General features: G+C 69.3%; 4 protein-coding genes across 5 annotated transcripts; 2 read left to right on the forward strand and 2 right to left on the reverse strand.

The window, feature by feature from the left end:
• Positions 1-59: 59 nt before the first annotated feature.
• On the reverse strand, positions 60-2,592 carry LOC121098873 (the record flags this gene model as incomplete). Its single annotated transcript, XM_040617359.1, has 5 exons — positions 60-687; positions 801-1,041; positions 1,319-1,558; positions 1,730-1,800; positions 2,001-2,592. Coding segments are annotated over 5 exons (1,248 nt in total), but the record flags the coding sequence as incomplete, so codon positions are not given.
• A 666-nt stretch (positions 2,593-3,258) lies between these two features.
• Positions 3,259-6,062, forward strand: PNPO (pyridoxamine 5'-phosphate oxidase). The gene is made up of 7 exons (XM_040617358.1): positions 3,259-3,389; positions 4,042-4,166; positions 4,267-4,366; positions 4,560-4,613; positions 4,900-5,028; positions 5,130-5,200; positions 5,274-6,062. The coding sequence occupies exons 1-7, from the start codon at positions 3,345-3,347 to the stop codon at positions 5,437-5,439; spliced, it is 690 nt and encodes a 229-aa protein (XP_040473292.1). The 5' UTR covers positions 3,259-3,344; the 3' UTR covers positions 5,440-6,062.
• A 1,015-nt stretch (positions 6,063-7,077) lies between these two features.
• Positions 7,078-9,438, reverse strand: PRR15L (proline rich 15 like). 2 transcript variants are annotated; one of them, XM_040617805.1, is made up of 2 exons: positions 9,283-9,438; positions 7,078-8,205 (listed from the first exon to the last, which is right to left on the reverse strand). In XM_040617805.1, the coding sequence occupies exon 2, from the start codon at positions 8,191-8,193 to the stop codon at positions 7,879-7,881; it is 315 nt and encodes a 104-aa protein (XP_040473739.1). In that variant the 5' UTR covers positions 8,194-8,205; positions 9,283-9,438; the 3' UTR covers positions 7,078-7,878. The 2 variants fall into 2 exon arrangements, with proteins under 2 accessions (XP_040473739.1, XP_040473740.1); XM_040617806.1 differs by having other exon boundaries at positions 9,362-9,423.
• A 1,156-nt stretch (positions 9,439-10,594) lies between these two features.
• On the forward strand, positions 10,595-15,025 carry CDK5RAP3 (CDK5 regulatory subunit associated protein 3). Its single transcript, XM_040617732.1, has 14 exons — positions 10,595-10,658; positions 10,787-10,844; positions 11,272-11,403; positions 11,639-11,739; positions 11,822-11,870; positions 12,113-12,291; positions 12,583-12,719; positions 12,898-13,042; positions 13,151-13,267; positions 13,361-13,436; positions 13,724-13,812; positions 14,166-14,371; positions 14,532-14,703; positions 14,811-15,025. Exons 1-14 carry the CDS (start codon positions 10,653-10,655, stop codon positions 14,874-14,876), a joined length of 1,533 nt encoding a protein of 510 aa, XP_040473666.1. The 5' UTR covers positions 10,595-10,652; the 3' UTR covers positions 14,877-15,025.
• Positions 15,026-16,101: the final 1,076 nt, after the last annotated feature.

Here is a 16,101-nt window from a genome sequence, read left to right on the forward strand (position 1 = left end):
GCACCGCCACGAAGGGGGCTGTGCCGGCTGCAGCGGGACGTGCAGCAGGAGCCCGGCGGTGAAGAGCTGAAGGCGGAACGCTCGGCGTGGCCGCGGGGAGGGTGAGCCGCCGGCCTTCTCGGGCAGAAAGCAAGCGGGGTTTATTTAGAGGAATCCCAAACATCGCTGGAAATGGACTTATTTACAGGAAAATGGTCCCAAGCCGTGGCTGGATGCGTGGAGCCGCCGCTGTGTGCAGGAGCAGCTCTGCTGCCGGGGGTGGCTGTGGCCGCTGGCTCTGCCCTTGGCGCTGGGGGACACTGGCACCATGATGCCAATGGTGGCACCGGCGTGGCACCAGCATCTCCCTGCTCCAAGCGGCCCTTGCCCTGCCAGCGCCCACTCCCCGCTGCTGGGGGGAGCGGGACACGTGGCTGTGGACCCTCGGGCCATGGCGCCGTGGGGCTGAGCCAGCCGGTCTCTGTAGGGCGACTCCAGCTGCAGCCCCTCTGTGAGCACGGGGGCACGATCCCACCGCACCGGAGGGCTCAGGGCTTGTCCCCCCGCACGGTCGGTGGGCCATGGCCGTCCCGTGGGGCTCAGCTCACTCCACGACCACCTTCCTGACGGCCCACCAGGACCTGCCGCACTTGCTGTTGATGACGGCGTTGAAGTTGCAGCCGTGGCCACACAGCTTGGTGCCGTGCTCTGCGGGGTGGAGGGGGACCGGACCTCACTCGTGGGTGGCACCGTGGCCTGTCCTCACCTACCGCAGCACCGGCAGGGGACAAGGGACCCTGTCCCACCCCCCTGTCCCCTACCTTTGATGGTGTTGACCATGGCCATGGGCAGGCGGAGGGGACGCTCCATGGTGGCGTTGTGGGCGATGTGCTGCCCCGTGGCTGAGGACCGGGCCAGCGTCTCCCGCCAGAAGTAATCGAGCAGCCGCCGGGTCATGAGCTTGGGCTTGTCGGTGGAGACCTGCGAGTCGTTGTCCAGCTGCAGGTGGGTGATGTAGACCCCCGAGTTGGGGACCAGTTCCAGTTTGGGCCTCCCATTCTCCTGCAGCGAAGGGGAGAGCTCTCTTCTGGCTCCTGGATGGAGCCTGGGGAGCCCCTGCCCTGTGCCCAGGCTCCCCCGGGGTACCCTGACACCCTCTGTCCCTTGGAGACCCCTGGGTCACCTCTCCTGTGCCTTGGGGTAACCCTGTTGTCCCCTATGCTCCAAGCACAGCAATGTGCCCAGTGGCACCCCAGGAGCCTTGGTGGGACCCCCAGGTCTCTGGTGGGACCTCAGGAGCCTTGGTGGGACCCCAGGAGCTCCAGCCAGCCCCACACACCTCGATGGGTGATGCCCAGAGCGGGGTGCCATCAGCGTGTCCCCCCCGCTCTCCTCCCAGAGGCAGGCAGTATCGGTGAGCGCAGCGGGGCTGCCAGCCCCCTCCTTGGTGCCCGGGCAGGGGGGGGAAGCCACTGGGCAGCCCTGCCCACAGCCTCCAGGCTGGGGGGCTCCGGGGGACATCGGCCAGGGCACAGCCCTGCTCCCCGGGGCTGGGAGCGAAGGGCTGAAGCCCCCCAGCCTGTGGGGACAGAGGGGTGCTGGCTGCACAGGGCTGTCCCGCTCGCCCCAGTGCTGCGGGGGGCCGGGGCAAGGCTGGTCCTCAGCCTCCGTAGGGTGAGGAGCTGTGTGGGTTGGGGACACAGGGGCAGAGCTGTCCCCAGACCCCCATGCTGTGGGGACAGAGACCCACCTGCACAGTGGCATTGCTCTCCAGCAGCCCCACCAGCCCCTTGAGGAACTGGATGTTGCTGTCACTGATGCCTGTGGGGACACCGGGGTGGGGGGGGGGGTGGGGGGGGGGGTGGATGACACCCATGGGATACACCTTGTCCCTGGGCAGCTCCCCTCCATCCCCCACAGCCCTGCCAGCCTGTCCCTGTCCCCTTCTACCTCTGTCTGTCCCAGTGCCACCCCACAAACCGGGTTCCCTCCCCATCACCCTGTGCGCCCACCGCCCTTACCAATGCAGCTGGTGCCAGAGGCCAGCAGGGTCCCGGTGGTGGTGGCACTGGTAGCCAAGGGTCCCCCGCGGCCACCTCCGGAGGACAGCAGGTCATTCCCCTCCAGGCTGCGGACTTGGCTCCGGAGCTGCCGGTTTTCCAGCTCCAGCTGCCGGATCCAGCGGTCACGGTGCAGGACGACCTCGTCCCAGGCTGCCAGCGCCTGCTGCAGCTCCTGCACCTCCAGCTCCCGCAGCAGCTGGGGGTACAGCCCCGCCACCCTGCCCGCCCGTGGCCCCCAGCCCCCCCCGGACCCCCCCGGCTCCCAGCGGCTCTCGGGTCCCCGGGGCTGGCCTGAGTGCCCAGGCTCAGCCGGGGTCTCTTCGTGGCTGTGATGTCCTCGGCGAGCAGGAGGGCTCTGGGGATGGCGAGGGCACGGGGTCAGTGCTGGCCCTCTGGGGGTCACAGCCCCCTTGGCCAGTTTGGGGACACGGGCGTGGCACTGGTGCTGGCACAGGGATGTGTCCCTGCTCCGTACCTGATGTGGCTTGGGCTGGGGGGCTGGGGGGTCCTGCCCCCCCCCAGGTGCTCGTCCTGGGGCTCGGCCCCGCCATCAGCCATCAGTGTCAGTGTCGGGGTGCAGCAGCCCCCGGGTGCCTCGCCGGGGTGGTGGGACCCCCGTCCTGCTCAGAGGGGACCTGGCAGGGGGATACAGGGTGGCCCCCCAGCACCCTCTGCTCTCTGCCCCACCCCGAGCCCCCTCCCCACGTTCCTGCCGTGTCCCCTTGCTGTCCCCACTGCCCCGCTCCCCAGGGCCCTACATGTCCCCAGTGTCCCCTCCGGGCCCCCGGCAGCTCCCCTGCCCACCGCTCACCTGCCCAGCCCTGTCCCTAAGTCTCTGCCCCACAGGACCCCCCGCCGTGTCCCCCAGACCCATGTCTTGCCCCCCCTTCCCTGTCCCCAGTGTCCCCATATCCCTGTCCTGCCCCGTCTCGCAGCCCTTGTCCTTTGTCACCACCCCCACTGTTTCCCCCAGGCTCAACTACCCCGCCCCCACCCTCTCTGTGACCCCTGTCCCCAGGTCGCTGCCCGCTGCCCCCCGCCCCGACGGACGCTGTACCTTTAAGGTCCCTCCATGTGGCTGTTTACAGCCCTGACCCCACTTCCGGGTCCGCGCGTCCCCCCCCCCGCCGCCCCTCCAATTGGCTGGCGTCTCTCCTCACCCCTCCCCGCGGTGGGCGCGCTTAGCCGCTTCCTATTGGCTGTCTGGTGGGGGCGGGCCCGGCGTGGACCACGCCCCGCGGGGCGGGGCTGCGCTACGCTGCGCAGTTGGGTCCCGCCGGGTGCCCGTCGGCCGCGGCCGGGATGGACCTGGGTCCGCTGCGGAGCCCCTACCGGGGGGATGCGGAGGTGGGGACGGGGGCGCCGGGGGGGGGCCGGCCGGCTGGCTGGCTCCTGGGGGCGAGTGGGGGCACCCGGCCCGCGGCCTGGCTGCGTTCTGCGGCACCCGGCTGTCCCAAGGCCCAGGGTGACACCCCGCCCCCCCCGGGCTGTCCCCAAGGCCCGGCGTGACCCCCCAGACTGTCCCCAAGGCCTGGGGTGACCCCCTAGGCCGTCCCTAAGGCCCAGGGTGACCCTTCCCTCAGGCTGTCCCCAGGGTCTGGGGTGACCCCCCCAGGCTGTCCCCGAGGCCTGAGTGACCCTCCCCACCCCATACTGCTAGTGACCCTGGAACCAGGGTGACCACCCCTCCTGCCAGTCGTGCCTTGGGAATTGGGGTGAGGTCACCCAGGCTGTCCCCAAGGCCTGAGGGATCCCCCCCCCGCACGCTGCTAGTGACCTGGAACCAAGGTGGCTCCCCTCAAGCTGTCCCCAAGACCTGGGGTGACACCCCCCTCCCCCTTGCATTGCTGCACCCCTGGGGCTGGGGCCACCCCGTCCCCTGCACTGCCTGTGCCCTTGAGCCTGGTATGACGCCCCCCCAGCCCAGTGCTGGCTGTGTCCCCAAAGGCCAAGTTGCCCCCCGCCCCCATTTCAGTGTCCCCCCCCCCCATGTCCCCAGGCCTTCGAAGAGCAGCACCTGGCCTCCCGCGACCCCATCCAGCAGTTCCAAGCGTGGTTCGAGGAGGCCGTGGGCTGCCCGGCCGTCGGAGAGGCGAACGCCATGTGCTTGGCCACCTGCACCAGGTGAGGCTGGGGGGGGGGGGGGCACCATGGGGACAGTGGGGGTCCCCTGGCTGCTGCAGGGGGGAACATGTCGTCACCTGCCCTCTCCCCCCCCTGGCAGGGACGGGAGGCCCTCGGCCCGCATGGTGCTGCTGAAGGGCTTTGGGCAGGATGGCTTCCGCTTCTTCACTAACCACGAGAGCCGTAAGGGGAAGGAGCTGGTGAGGGCTGCGGCCACGCTGGGGCTGGCGGGGGCTCTGGGAGGGCGTCCCCGGCAGGGGGGTGGCTTCCCAGCCCCTTGGCACCAGGGCTGGGGCTTTTGGAGAAGCAAAGCAGCTGGGGTTTGGGTCGAGGCTGTGCCGGGAGCGATGCTGGTCAGCTGACAGCCTCGTCTCTCCCCCCTCTGCATCCCAGGACGCCAACCCCTTCGCTGCGCTCGTCTTCTACTGGGAGCCCCTCAACCGGCAGGTGAGTCGTGGTCCCCTGGGGTTGGGGAGGGGGGCTGGGGGGGGGGGCAGAGATGGCCCCTTGGTACGGTGCCAGGCAGCGGGGGCTCCCCGCTTCAGGGTGCAGTGCTGGGAGTGACATTTTTGGCTGGGGGTCACACTCAGATGGGTCCCAGCCCCCCAGGGATGAGGTGTGATGGGGGGTGCCCATATTTTGGGGGGGAAACTCAGGGGATGGGGTGGTCCCTTGGCTGGGAGCCCACTCGGCTCCTTCAGCACCGGAGCCCAGCTGACAGTGCCTGGCACAGGTACGGATCGAGGGCTTGGTGAAGCGGCTGTCGGAGGAGGAATCCGAGCGGTACTTCCACTCCCGCCCCAAGAGCAGCCAGATCGGGGCTGTGGTCAGCCAGCAGAGCACCGTCATTCCGGACAGGGAGGTGAGCGGCCGTCCCCTCCCCAGCAGCAGCACCCAGAGGGGCCGGGAGAGCCGGGGCTGCCCTGGCTGCCCTCGTGTTCACCGCCTTCCCCATCCCCACAGTATTTAAGGAAGAAGAATGCGGAGCTGGAGGAACGGTACAGGGAGATGCTGGTGCCGAAGCCGGCGTACTGGTGAGTTGTGGGGGCTATGGGCAGGGTGCTGCCTGCCAGGGGGCCCCCCTAAAGCCCCCTGTTTCTCTGCCAGGGGGGGCTACATCCTGTATCCAGAGGTCATGGAGTTCTGGCAGGGCCAAACCAACCGCCTGCACGACCGCATCGTCTTCCGACGCCTGCGGGATGGCTCGGCCCCCCTGGGAGACATGACGCACCAGGGAGAGGGCGATTGGGTCTTCGAGCGCTTCTCCCCATGAGGCCACCGGTGCCTCTGGCCGCGTTCAGCCGATCGGGAGCATCACCTGTGCCAAAGCTGCCCGCCTGTCCCCTGCCGTGCCCTGGGGAATGGGGCTGGCCTCACTCTGCCCTACCCCGGGAAGCGTGTGCTGAGCCCTGGGGTGCTGGTGGGGGGCTCCGGTCCAGCCCCGGTGACGCTCATCTCCTTGTGCCTCTCCCTGGGGTGGGCGAGAGCCGCAGGTGGGTCCCCAGGACCCGCTGCTTCCCCCCACCAGCCTGCAGGGAGCAACTGCTCCTAGTGCCACTGGTGGTTAATTAATCATGTTAATGATTGTGGAGGGACCAAGAAAGACCCCGGTGTACCCCCTGCCCGTGTCCTGCCGCTGCCACCGCTCATGCCTCATGTTTTAGCTAGAACCATGCAGCGTACTCAGCCTGTGCAATAACTTATTTAATTACAGCTCTATTGTCACCAGTGTTCGTGGCCGGCCGTGTTGCCACCAGCACACCCCATCTCCCCAGGACCGTGGGACCCCCACCCTCAGCCTGTGTGTTGAGGGGGAGCTGGGCTGGCGCTGCTTCCAGTCCCCCCGCCCCAGCTGCCTGTCTGAGCTTCGAAAAAATAAATCCCGATCGGCACAGAGCCATGCAGTGGGTTTGGGTTAATATTTACCCACGCGGGGCTGGGCCACGCTCTCTGTCTGCACGGAGCTCGTTGCAGCCGGGGATCCCGGCACACGGACCGGGGCAGAGGGTGCTGGCAGCCCTCCCTGCCCTGGGCCTCGTCCCAGTGAGACCCCTGGCCATCATAACCTTCACCCCCCAGCTCCGTGTTTGCTCTCCCAGTCGCTGCCTTGCAGGGCGGGATTGTACCCTGGGTCTTTGCCGTGGCTGGGAGTCCCCCGGTGGGCTCCTGACCATGCCATGCTGGTGGGGGACAGTGGGGGGGGGGGCGGGATGGGGGGAGCCAGATGAGGTGGCTGTGGGGCTGTCACACACCTTGCGTCACTGGCGCAGACTCACTCGGTGGCCTTGGTCCCTCCCAGCTGGCTCATCCCTCAGGGACGGTGCCACGGTGGGGCAGGAGGGGATGGCTGGGGTGGCTTCTAGTGTCACCTCGAGGTGGCAGCTTGATGTCCCAGGGAGGGGCTGGGGGCTTGGCTGGGGCTGGCAGCACAGCCAGGTCTCCCACCACCCATCTCGGTGTGTGGCTGGAGCCCCGGTACCACCGTGACGGGCGTAAATGAGCCGCTTGGCCCCGGCGGCGGCGCGCCCTTGGCTCTCCTCCTGCCGGTGCCCCGCTCCGCTCCCGGGCCGGATCCCGGGACAAAGAGCAGCCTGTGAGCCGGCGGGCGCGGGCAGAGCAAACAGAGGGGGGGGGGGGGCGGGGGGCCCTGGCGCAGGGGTTGTGCCGGGGGGGGGGGGGGTTGGACTCTGGCGCTTGGCACCCTCCGGCCGCTGTGATAGCGGGGAAGCTGCGCGGGGAGGGCACCCGGGCTGGCCCCCACCGTGACGGCCACCCCCTGTGTCCCCCCCCCCACCCCGCAGGGTCGGGGATCGCCGGAGCTGGCACGGCTCCCCAGCGCGGTCCCTGTGACTCTGCCGGGCTGGGGCTGGGGGGTCCGCCGAGCTCCCCCTGCCCGCCCCCCTGAGCTGCCTTTGCGTCCAGACCTGGTTTATTAACGACAGTTAATTACCGGCAGTTGCCAGAGCTGGCAGAGGGCTCAGCTTCCAGCCACCCCCACGAACGCCGGGGCTGCGAGCTGGCCCTGGCACCGCGTTCCGTGGCCGGCTCCCACCGTTCCGGGAGCGATTCCTGGATGCGAGTGGGAATACGGCTCCTCCCGGGAAGCCCGGAGGGTTCCACAGCCCCCATGGAGGCAGCTGGGGGGGGGGGGGGGTTGTCGTTCCCCTGGAGCAGGGAGGTGTCATGTCCCCTGGTGTGGGGGTGGCTGCTGGCATGGACGTGGTGGTGGTGGCTCTGCCCGCGGCCACGCGGCCCCTTGGGAGACGAGCTGGGGGTCCCCAGGACTTGCCCAGGCAGGAAGGGATGAGGAAGGGGATCAGGATGGGGATCGGGAAGGGGGAAGGGGATCGGGGCTGTCGCGCTTGGGGCAGAGCTGGGTGAATGATTGGCTCTGGTGGTCCACAGCAAGCGACCAAGTGATGAGCATCCTCATCCCAGTATGAACCAGTCAGCCACGGGGGGGCCCCCATGCCCACAGGGGGCTGGGAGGGATGGGCAGTGCCTGGCTGTGCTTCCCAGTTCCCCCAGTTCCCCCCGGGGTGCCGCCAGCACGGGGGCTGCAATTCAGCAGGCTCCTTGCTTCTCCCTTGGAGAAACTCCGGTCCAAGTCCTGTCCCCCTCCAAAGCCCCGCGGTCCGGTGTCCCCGGGAGGGACGGAGCCTGGGCAGCCGGGGGTGGCAGCCGGAGGGTGACAAGGTGACAGCCAGACGGGTCATTTCTCCTCCCGCTCTCCAGCAGCACAGAGGTTGGGGTGCTCAGCCAGCGTCGCCCGCACTTTCTTCTTCTCCTTGAAGCGCCCTGAGTTGGAGACCTTGACGTGTTTGCCCTTGCTGCTCTTGTCCACGAGCTTCTCCAGGCGGGCGGCGAAGCCAGGGGCCCCCTCCTCAGCCGGCCCTTCCCGCGTCCCACCGGTGGCGGTGGTGGCGGTGGCGGCAGCGTGGCTGTCGGGGCTCTCGTACAGCACCGTGGGCACCGACTGGCGCTTCCGCAGGAAGGTCAGCTTCCACCAGCCGTGGCTGTCGGCCATCGCCACCAGCCCCTGCAAGGGACGTGGGGGTCGTAATCCCCGTGGATTTAGCCCTGCTGTCCCGCGGCTGACGGGGATGGACAAGGGACACGGGCTGCTGCTCTGGCAGCGTTGGCGGGGAGCCCGGTGCCGTGTTTGCCGAAGGCGGCTCTGGCACTCTCCCACCATCTTTGCCGGGATGCTTGTGGTGGGGGGAGGGGGGCCTGTGTGGGGCTGGGGCGGGGGGGCCCAGGGCAGGAGGACCCCCCAGGTAGCAGGAGGGGATGTTGGGGTGACCTGGGCACTGCGGAGCCCCGGGGAAGGGCTGCCGGCACCACCGGGAGCTGCTGTATCAGCCATGTGTAGCGGGGCAGGGAGGCAGCCCAGTAAGCAAACAGGAACAGGAACTGGGAGCAGGTGGGAGCTGGGGAGGTGCCGGGGTCCCTGCCGGGGGGTCACCACCTGCTGCACCCCGGTTCTCCTCTCGCCCAGCCCTGCCTGGGGAGGGGGCATTGCTGGGGCCTTGGCCACGCTGGGAAGGCTCCGGCGATCCCGGAGGGCTCCGGTGCGGAGCGTGGCTGCGGGGCAGGACCGGGAAGGCAGCTCCGGAGCGGAGGAGCCAAATGCTTCCCTGGAAGCGGGTGGGTGGGGAGGGGTCCCAGTGCCCTATCCTGGGGGCCAGTGTGGCTCTGAGCCCCCCCAGCACTGGGCCATGGTGGACCCCTGCCCAGCTGCTCCCAGGTGGTGCCGCCGGCATCGCTTCCAGGTGCTGGGGCAGGGGGACAAGGACACCGGGGGGGTCCCAGCGCCCCATCCCAGGGGCCAGCACAGCTCCGAGCCCCCCCAGCACTGGGCCGTGACGGACCCCTGCCCAGCTGCCCCTGGGTGGTGCCTTCGGCATTGCTTTGAGGGGGACAGGGACACCAAGCCTGGGGCCACCACCCCAGGGACAACGCTGGTGGCCCCCCAGGCTGGTTTGCTGTGTCCCCCCACATCACCATGCCCCCCCGCCCCCTCCTCAGGCCAGAGCCGGGTGGGACCCATCACCAAATGGGGCTGGCGGGGGGGGGGTGTCCGCATCCCACTCCCCACCCTGGGCACCCCGGGTACCTGCACCTCCCACGCCTCCGCTGTGGCCGCCCGGCCCGGGGGTCCCGGGGGTTGGGGTCTGCGGGCAGGTGCCGTTTACCTGCCGCTGCCCCGGTGGCTCCCGGTCAAGGTGAACCCGGCACCGGCCGCCTCCCGCCGGGGGCCGGGCCGGGTCCGTGAATATTCATGACGGGGAACCGGGGCTGAGCCCGGCGGGGCAGCTCGGGACACCGGTGGGCGCTGCCTCTGCCCCGGCCCCGCGGGGGAGGGGGGGGTCCGGGGCTGGGTCCGGGGGGACAGGGGCGGGGGGCGAGGGCAGGGGCAGCAGGGGCGGGGGAGGCAGGGTCGCAGCTGCCCCCCTTGCCCATGGGGACCCGCCTGTCCCCCGCTCCCCCCCCGGCGGTGCCCCCAGGGTCGCAGCCGGGCAGCCGCCCCCTCCCGGCGAGGACACGACTCGGGGGACACGCGGGACACGCGCCCCCCGGTGACGCACTGAGTGGCGCCCAGGGGTGTCCCACCCCCCCCGCCACGATGGCCCCTGGGGTGACGGAACCAGCGGCTCTCCCGCGATGGGTCCCCGAGGGATCTGGGATCTGCTCTGGGCTCCCCATGGGATCCCCGAGATCCTCTCTGCAGTGGGTGGGGATCCCGGGGGGGGGGGGGGGGGGGGGGGGGGGGGGCCTGGCTCCGTGCTTGGGCACCCAGCGGCCCCCGACAGATCTCGGATCCTCTCTGGTGAAGCTGGGGGTCACAGGGGGATCCTTGTCCCGTGCTGGGGCACCCAACTGTCCCCGAGGGATCTGGGATTTGCTCTGGGGGCAGCTGGGGATCCCTGAAGGAGCCGGGATCCCCTCTGCAGAGGGTGGGGATACCAGGGGGGTCCTGGCTTTGTGCTGGAGTACCCAGCAGTTCCTGAGGGATCTGGGATCTGCTCTGGGGGCAGCTGGGGATCCCTGAGAGATCTGGGATCTGCTTGGGGGCCTCCCAGGGATCTCCCCCGGGGCGGCTAGGGAGCCCCGTGGGATCCCGGTCCCGTGTTGGGGCATCCACAATGCCCGTGGACTTGGGACCTGCCCTGGGGCTCCCGAGGGATCCGCCCCGGGGATCCGCTGCACTGCGCGTGCGTCTCCTGGTCCCGCCCTCGGTCCGTTCCGATTGGCCGGCGACGTCTCCGCCCCCCGCCTCCTCTCAGCCAACCGGGACGGTGGCACGTGGCGCAGTCGCCCTGCCTCTTCTATCTGATTGGTCGCGGGGGCGGGACCCTTTGGCCTATTCGCATTTTGATTGGCTAAGATGCGGAGGCCGTGCCCGGGGATTGGCTGGGGCGGGGGCAGCGCGGGGAGAGGCGGGGGAACGCGGAAGCGGTGCCGTGGCGGCGGGCGGCGGGCGGCATGCAGGTGGGGGGCCGGGCCGGGGCCACGGCCCAGGCCGCGGGGACAGGCCGGGCCCGAGCGCTGGAGCAGGGGGGGGCCCCGGCCGGGCTCCGCCAGGCCCCGACGCGCCCCGACCCCCCTCGCCCCCGCAGGTCCCTCCCCAGGACTACCAGAACGTGCCCATCGACATCCAGACCGGCAAGCTCCTGGGTACGGCACCCCTGGCCCGGCCCCCCCGTGCCCGAGCTCCCCAGGGGGTTTCGGGGGACTCTCCGGCGGGCGGGAGCGTGGTGGCACCGGTCACTCGTGTCCTTCCTCCCCGGGAGGGGCTGTCACCCTGCCGCGGGACAGCTGGTGGCCCCAGCGCCCCACCTTCGTGTCCTGTTGGGTTGTCCCAGCCGGGGCAGCAGCAGGGTGACCCCCCCGACCCCCCTTTTCCGTCCAGCCCTTCCCACACCCGGGGACGGAGCTGGGACTTTACCCCAGCATTTGGACCCCCTGCTTGGTGGGGAGGGGTCTGCCAGGGCCTCGGCCTCCATCTGGCATCACAGGGCAGCCAGGGGGTGACCCCCTGTTGTGAGCCCCCCAGGCTCCCTCTCCCAGCTGACCCCCTGTCCCCATCTCCCCCACCTGGCAGACTGGCTGGTGGACAGGAGACACTGTAACCTGAAATGGCAGAGCCGGGTGCTGGCCGTCCGCGAGAAGATCAACGCAGCCATGCAGGACATGCCGGAGAACGAGGAGATAAAGCAGCTGCTGGCGGGGGGCTGTGAGTGGAGCTGGGGGTCAGGGTGCCTGGCAGAGCTGGGACATGGGCAGCCGGGGTGGGTGTCCCACCGGGAGCCTCTTCCCGAGGGTTTGCTTACAGCAGCCTCCCCCCAGCCAAGGGGGAGACGGGGGGTCTGTGGTGCGGCCCGCGCTGAGACCTGCGCTCCCTGGGCTGTGCTGGGAGGGGGTGGCACCCGGCAGGCATCCCGGTGACTGCATCCCTCCCTGCAACGCAGCCCTGCACTACTTCCACTGCCTGAGGATCGTGGAGATCCTCAAGGGTACTGAGGCTTCCACCAAGAACCTCTTTGGACGCTACTCATCCCAGCGCATGAAGGTGAGCGTGGGGCTGGGGGTGTGTGGCTGACAGCGGCTGGCGTGTTCGCAGCCCCCCCTCCCCTCAGCTTCCTTCTCCCTAGGACTGGCAGGAGATCGTGTCCCTCTACGAGAAGGAGAACACCTACCTGGGTAAGGCAGCTCTGGCTGTGGGCAGGCTCCGGAGAGCCCCTGGGGGTGGCAGTGGGTGGCCTTCCATCTCCAAACTTGGATGAGGATGGGGTGAGCTGGGAAAGGGGCAGGACGGGATGGGCTGCCAAGTCCCGCTGGGCTGAGGGCCCTGAGCTGGCTCTGCTGCCCAGCTGGGAAAGCCGCCGAGGTGACGGGGGGGCACCCTGAGGGCCTCTCAACACCCCTCCTTACCCCCCCTGCAGCCGAGCTCGCCAGCCTCCTGGTGCGCAGCATCAGCTACGAGATCCCCTCGCTGAGGAAGCAGATCAGCCGGTGCCAGCAGGCCCAGCAGGACTTCGCCCGCCGTGAGGAGGAGTGTCAGCTGGGGGCGGCTGAGCTGCGGGAGCGGTTCTTCGCCGCCTGCAAGCAGTACGGTATCACCGTGAGTCCCTGCAGCCGGCCCGGTGGCGGAGGGGGTCCTGCTGTGCCACCTCCCTCCCCAAAGCAGCCTCCAGCCACCAACATCTGGCCTCAGCAGGGCTCAGGTGTGGTCCCAGAGGACGTCCTCGATGTGCCACCTTACCTACGGGACGAGCTCGGGGCTGTAGGGTGACCCCACGGCCTCCCGTCCCCATCCTGCCCACATCTAGCTCTGCAAGCAGAGGGTGAAGCCGCCCGGGGGTGCTTTGGCTGCCTGTCTCCCCTCCCTGACACATCCCTGCTTTGTCCCCAGGGTGACAACGTGCGCCAGGAGCTGCTGGCCTTGGTGAAGGACCTGCCATCGCTGCTGTCCGAGATCGGGGCGGGAGCCAGCACGCTCTCCGAGGCCATCGAGCTGTACCAGGCCTGCGTGGAGTTTGTGTGTGAGAGGTGGGTTTGGGGGCATGGGGACAGACCCTCCCATCTCCTGCCCCCACGTGTGGGGACAGTGGGTTGGCGTGGTGGCTGCGCCCAGGCTGGGCTCTCCCACGGGGACCCTGGTGGGGTTGGGGGTGCTGGGGTGTCCCCATCCTGTCCCTGGCACCGATGTCTCCGTGGTGGCTGCCAGCTCCACAGAGGTGGTGGTGCCCCTGCTGCGGCACGTGGGGAGGAGAGGCAACACGACCGTCTACGAGTGGAGGACGGGGCTCCAGCCCCTGCGGGTGGAGCGGCCGGAGGTGGAAGAGGTGCCGGAGCAGCCAAAGGAGGACACGGTATGTCCGAGGCAGCGGGTGCTGAGCTGTGGTGCTGGGGGTGTCCTTTAGGGCTCGTCTGCTTGCCCCCGGGGATTTCAGGGGGGTCTGTTGTCCTGCTCCTCACAGATCGACTGGGGAGACTTCACGCTGGAGCCCACCAGGGCGGATGAGGGTGCTGCTGCCAATGGGGGAGCCCAGGGTGAAGAGATCGACTGGGGGATCACACTGGAGCCCAGTCCCCAGGTAGGTGACCCCTGGCTGTGCTGTCCTGGCCGGCCCGGGGACCTGGGGGGTTCTCAGGCACCTCTGTCTCACAGGGTGCCCTTTCTCCTGCAGCAGGATGATGGCATTGACTGGGGAGGTGGTGAAAGCCAGGAGATGCAGATCACGGTGATGGAGGCTGGCACTGAGGGTGAGCGTGGCTGCAGAGGGACATGGGGGTCCTGATGGGTGGCAGGGAGCACCCACCCTGCCTGCAGTGACCCTGGGCACCCTGGCTGTGCACAAAGGGGACAGAGCAGAAGGCAGCGCAGTGCTGGGCAGGTGCCTGTTGGGTGCTGGGTGGGCTGGAGCAGGGTCCTTCACCCCACTAAACAGTGCTATGGGGTGATGCTGAGCATCCTGTACGGGACAAATCGGGGTGGGGGGCGTGACCCAGGTGTCTGAGCCATGGAGGTCCCTGCCCCTCTCATCCCCCAGTGCCTGAGGGGGTTGCCTGCGGCTCTGACGCGCTGACACTCCTGGAAAACACCGAGACCCGGAGCCAGTTCATCGATGAGCTGATGGAGGTGGGCACGAGGAGCTGGTGGAGGGGTGGGCACGACGAGCTGATGGAGGTGGGCACGAGGAGCTGGTGGAGGGGTGGGCACGATGAGCTGATGGAGGTGGGCATGAGGAGCTGGTGGAGGGGTGGGCACGATGAGCTGATGGAGGTGGGCACGATGAGCTGGTGGAGGGGTGGGCACGACGAGCTGATGGAGGTGGGCATGAGGAGCTGGTGGAGGGGTGGGCACGACGAGCTGATGGAGGTGGGCACGAGGAGCTGGTGGAGGGGGGTACCACACGGCTGGAGCCGGGGCAGGGTCAGCCCCACCGCAGCAGGGCTGGCAGCACCAGCGTGTCCCCTGCCCTGTCCCCGCAGCTGGAGCTGTTCCTGTCCCAGCGCCTGGTGGAGATGGAGGAGGAGGCTGACATCGTCTCCATGAGCCAGTTCCAGCTGGCCCCCGCCGTGCTGCAGGGCCAGAGCAGCGCCCATGTGGGCTCCCTGCTGGCCACCACGCGGGCCCTGCTGGGCCAGCTCTGCACCCGCAGCATGCAGCACCTCTTCATCATCCTCGCCTCCCCCAGGTCCTCAGGGGGGCAGAAAAACCTGGGGGTCAGGGCTGGCGGGGGGTGTGTGTGTGTGTGTGAGACCGTGGGGCTCTGCGGGCACGCGGAGCAGGAGGTGGGGTGTCCTGGGGTGGGGGTGGCAGTGGGGGTGACGGGGGTCCTGGCGCTCCCCGTGCAGGTACGTGGACCGTGTGAGCGAGCTGCTGCGGCGGAGGCTGAGGCAGGCGGAGCTGCTGCTGGCCAAGGCGGCGGCCGTGAGGCAGCAGCAGCGGGAGGCCCTGGCGGAGCAGGGTGCCCTGGAGCCCCAGCTCGACCGTCTGCTGGAGAAGACCAAGGAGCTGCAGAAGCTGGTGAGGGAGGGAGCTGGACCCCACCGGGATGCTGCAGGGCCCCCCCTTCCCCCTTCCTCCCCCTTCCTCCCCGCGCCCCCCCTGACCCCCCGGGTTCTGTCTTGCAGATCGAAGCAGACATCTCCAAGCGCTACAGCGGGCGGCCGGTGAACCTGATGGGGGTCTCTCTGTGAGCCCCCCCGAGCCCAGCACCCACCAAGAGGGGCAGGGTGGGGTCCTGCTGCCCAGACCCCCCCAGTTCACAGCCCTGAGGTGCTGGTAATGTGGCCGCGGGGTCTCTGTGGGGTGGATGTTGCTGAATAAAGCCAAAACCCTTCTCCCACCCATCAGTCTGGACTTTTTTTTTTTTTGGGGGGGGAGCCCCTAAATCCCCAGCTCGGGGTCGATCCCCACGGTGTGGGCCCTGGAGTGGCCCCAGGGACACGGGAGCACCTTGTCCTTGGGGTGGCCCTTGTGGGGGGCTCTCCCTGCCCCTGGGTAGAGCCGCCCCCCGGGGCTGACAGCCCTTGCTGGGGGTGGGGTGGGGGTGGGGGGTCGCGGGGGGGTGGGCAATTCGATTTTAATTTCATAGCAGAGCAGTTGATTCATGGCTGGTTGTCGCCGCCGGTGACGCCTGTAATGACTTTCCATCACGATGAAAAGTGGAGTGACACCGCTCATTATTCCTGCCGCTCGTTATCGCCGCGCGGGGGGGCCCCCCGCCCCCGCCGGACAGTGAGCGATGGCCCCCATTAATCACCCCCCGCCCCCAGGCCCCGCCGCCCCCATCCCTTCCCATCAGCCAGCGGCAGGGCAGAGCCATACTGGGCTGTACTGGGCTATACTGGGGTGGGCATGATGGGCCTCCCTGCATCTCTTGGGAGGGGCCTGCCACACCCTTTGTACGTCATGCATTGGCCACACCCCCTGTTAAGCCATTGGTCCCTGTGCCTCTTGTCCCACCCCCTGCCACCTTGCAGTTGCTCGTTGGGCTGGCGCTGCTGTGGGTCTGCCCCACCCCCCCACCCCCACCCCCCGAGGGCTGGGTGCGCTGCGGGGCAGGAGGGTCCCCCAGTGGGTCCCATTGGGGCTGGGGAGGGGGTTGGGGGCAGCCCTGAGGCTCTGTCCCCAACGGGGGTGGGCGTGGGGCACAGGCATCTAGGCGTGGGGCTGGGGGTGCTCCTGCCCCATTGCGCTGGGGGGATCCCATTCCCCATGGGACCATGAGGGATCCTGGACCAGCCAGCGCCTGAGCGAGGCGTGGGGCTGTGCGGGATCCTGTCCTCATCCCCGTCGTCCCCATCCCCGTCATCCCCGTCGTCCCCATCCCCGTCCCCCCCGGCCATGGGGCCCGGGGCTGTTGGGGGGCAGACCCCAAAGCTGCGTGGTGGGGATGTCCCAGCCCGGCTCCAGCTCTCG

This window comes from Falco naumanni, chromosome 18, assembly GCF_017639655.2.
Source record: "Falco naumanni isolate bFalNau1 chromosome 18, bFalNau1.pat, whole genome shotgun sequence".
Taxonomy (NCBI): Eukaryota; Metazoa; Chordata; class Aves; order Falconiformes; family Falconidae; genus Falco; species Falco naumanni.

What these genes read in the sequence shown, in the direction of transcription:
- PNPO (XM_040617358.1), top strand. Translation starts at nt 3,345, where the DNA reads ATGGACCTGGGTCCGCTGCGGAGCCCCTACCGGGGGGATGCGGAG. An exon ending in TGCTTGGCCACCTGCACCAG is followed by an intron (nt 4,167 to 4,266) that starts GTGAGGCTGGGG and finishes CCCCCCTGGCAG; the next exon opens with GGACGGGAGGCCCTCGGCCC. An exon ending in GGGAGCCCCTCAACCGGCAG is followed by an intron (nt 4,614 to 4,899) that starts GTGAGTCGTGGT and finishes TGCCTGGCACAG; the next exon opens with GTACGGATCGAGGGCTTGGT.
- PRR15L (XM_040617805.1), bottom strand. Translation starts at nt 8,193, where the DNA reads ATGGCCGACAGCCACGGCTGGTGGAAGCTGACCTTCCTGCGGAAGCGC.
- CDK5RAP3 (XM_040617732.1), top strand. An exon ending in CCAGACCGGCAAGCTCCTGG is followed by an intron (nt 10,845 to 11,271) that starts GTACGGCACCCC and finishes CCCACCTGGCAG; the next exon opens with ACTGGCTGGTGGACAGGAGA. An exon ending in CACTGGAGCCCAGTCCCCAG is followed by an intron (nt 13,268 to 13,360) that starts GTAGGTGACCCC and finishes TTTCTCCTGCAG; the next exon opens with CAGGATGATGGCATTGACTG.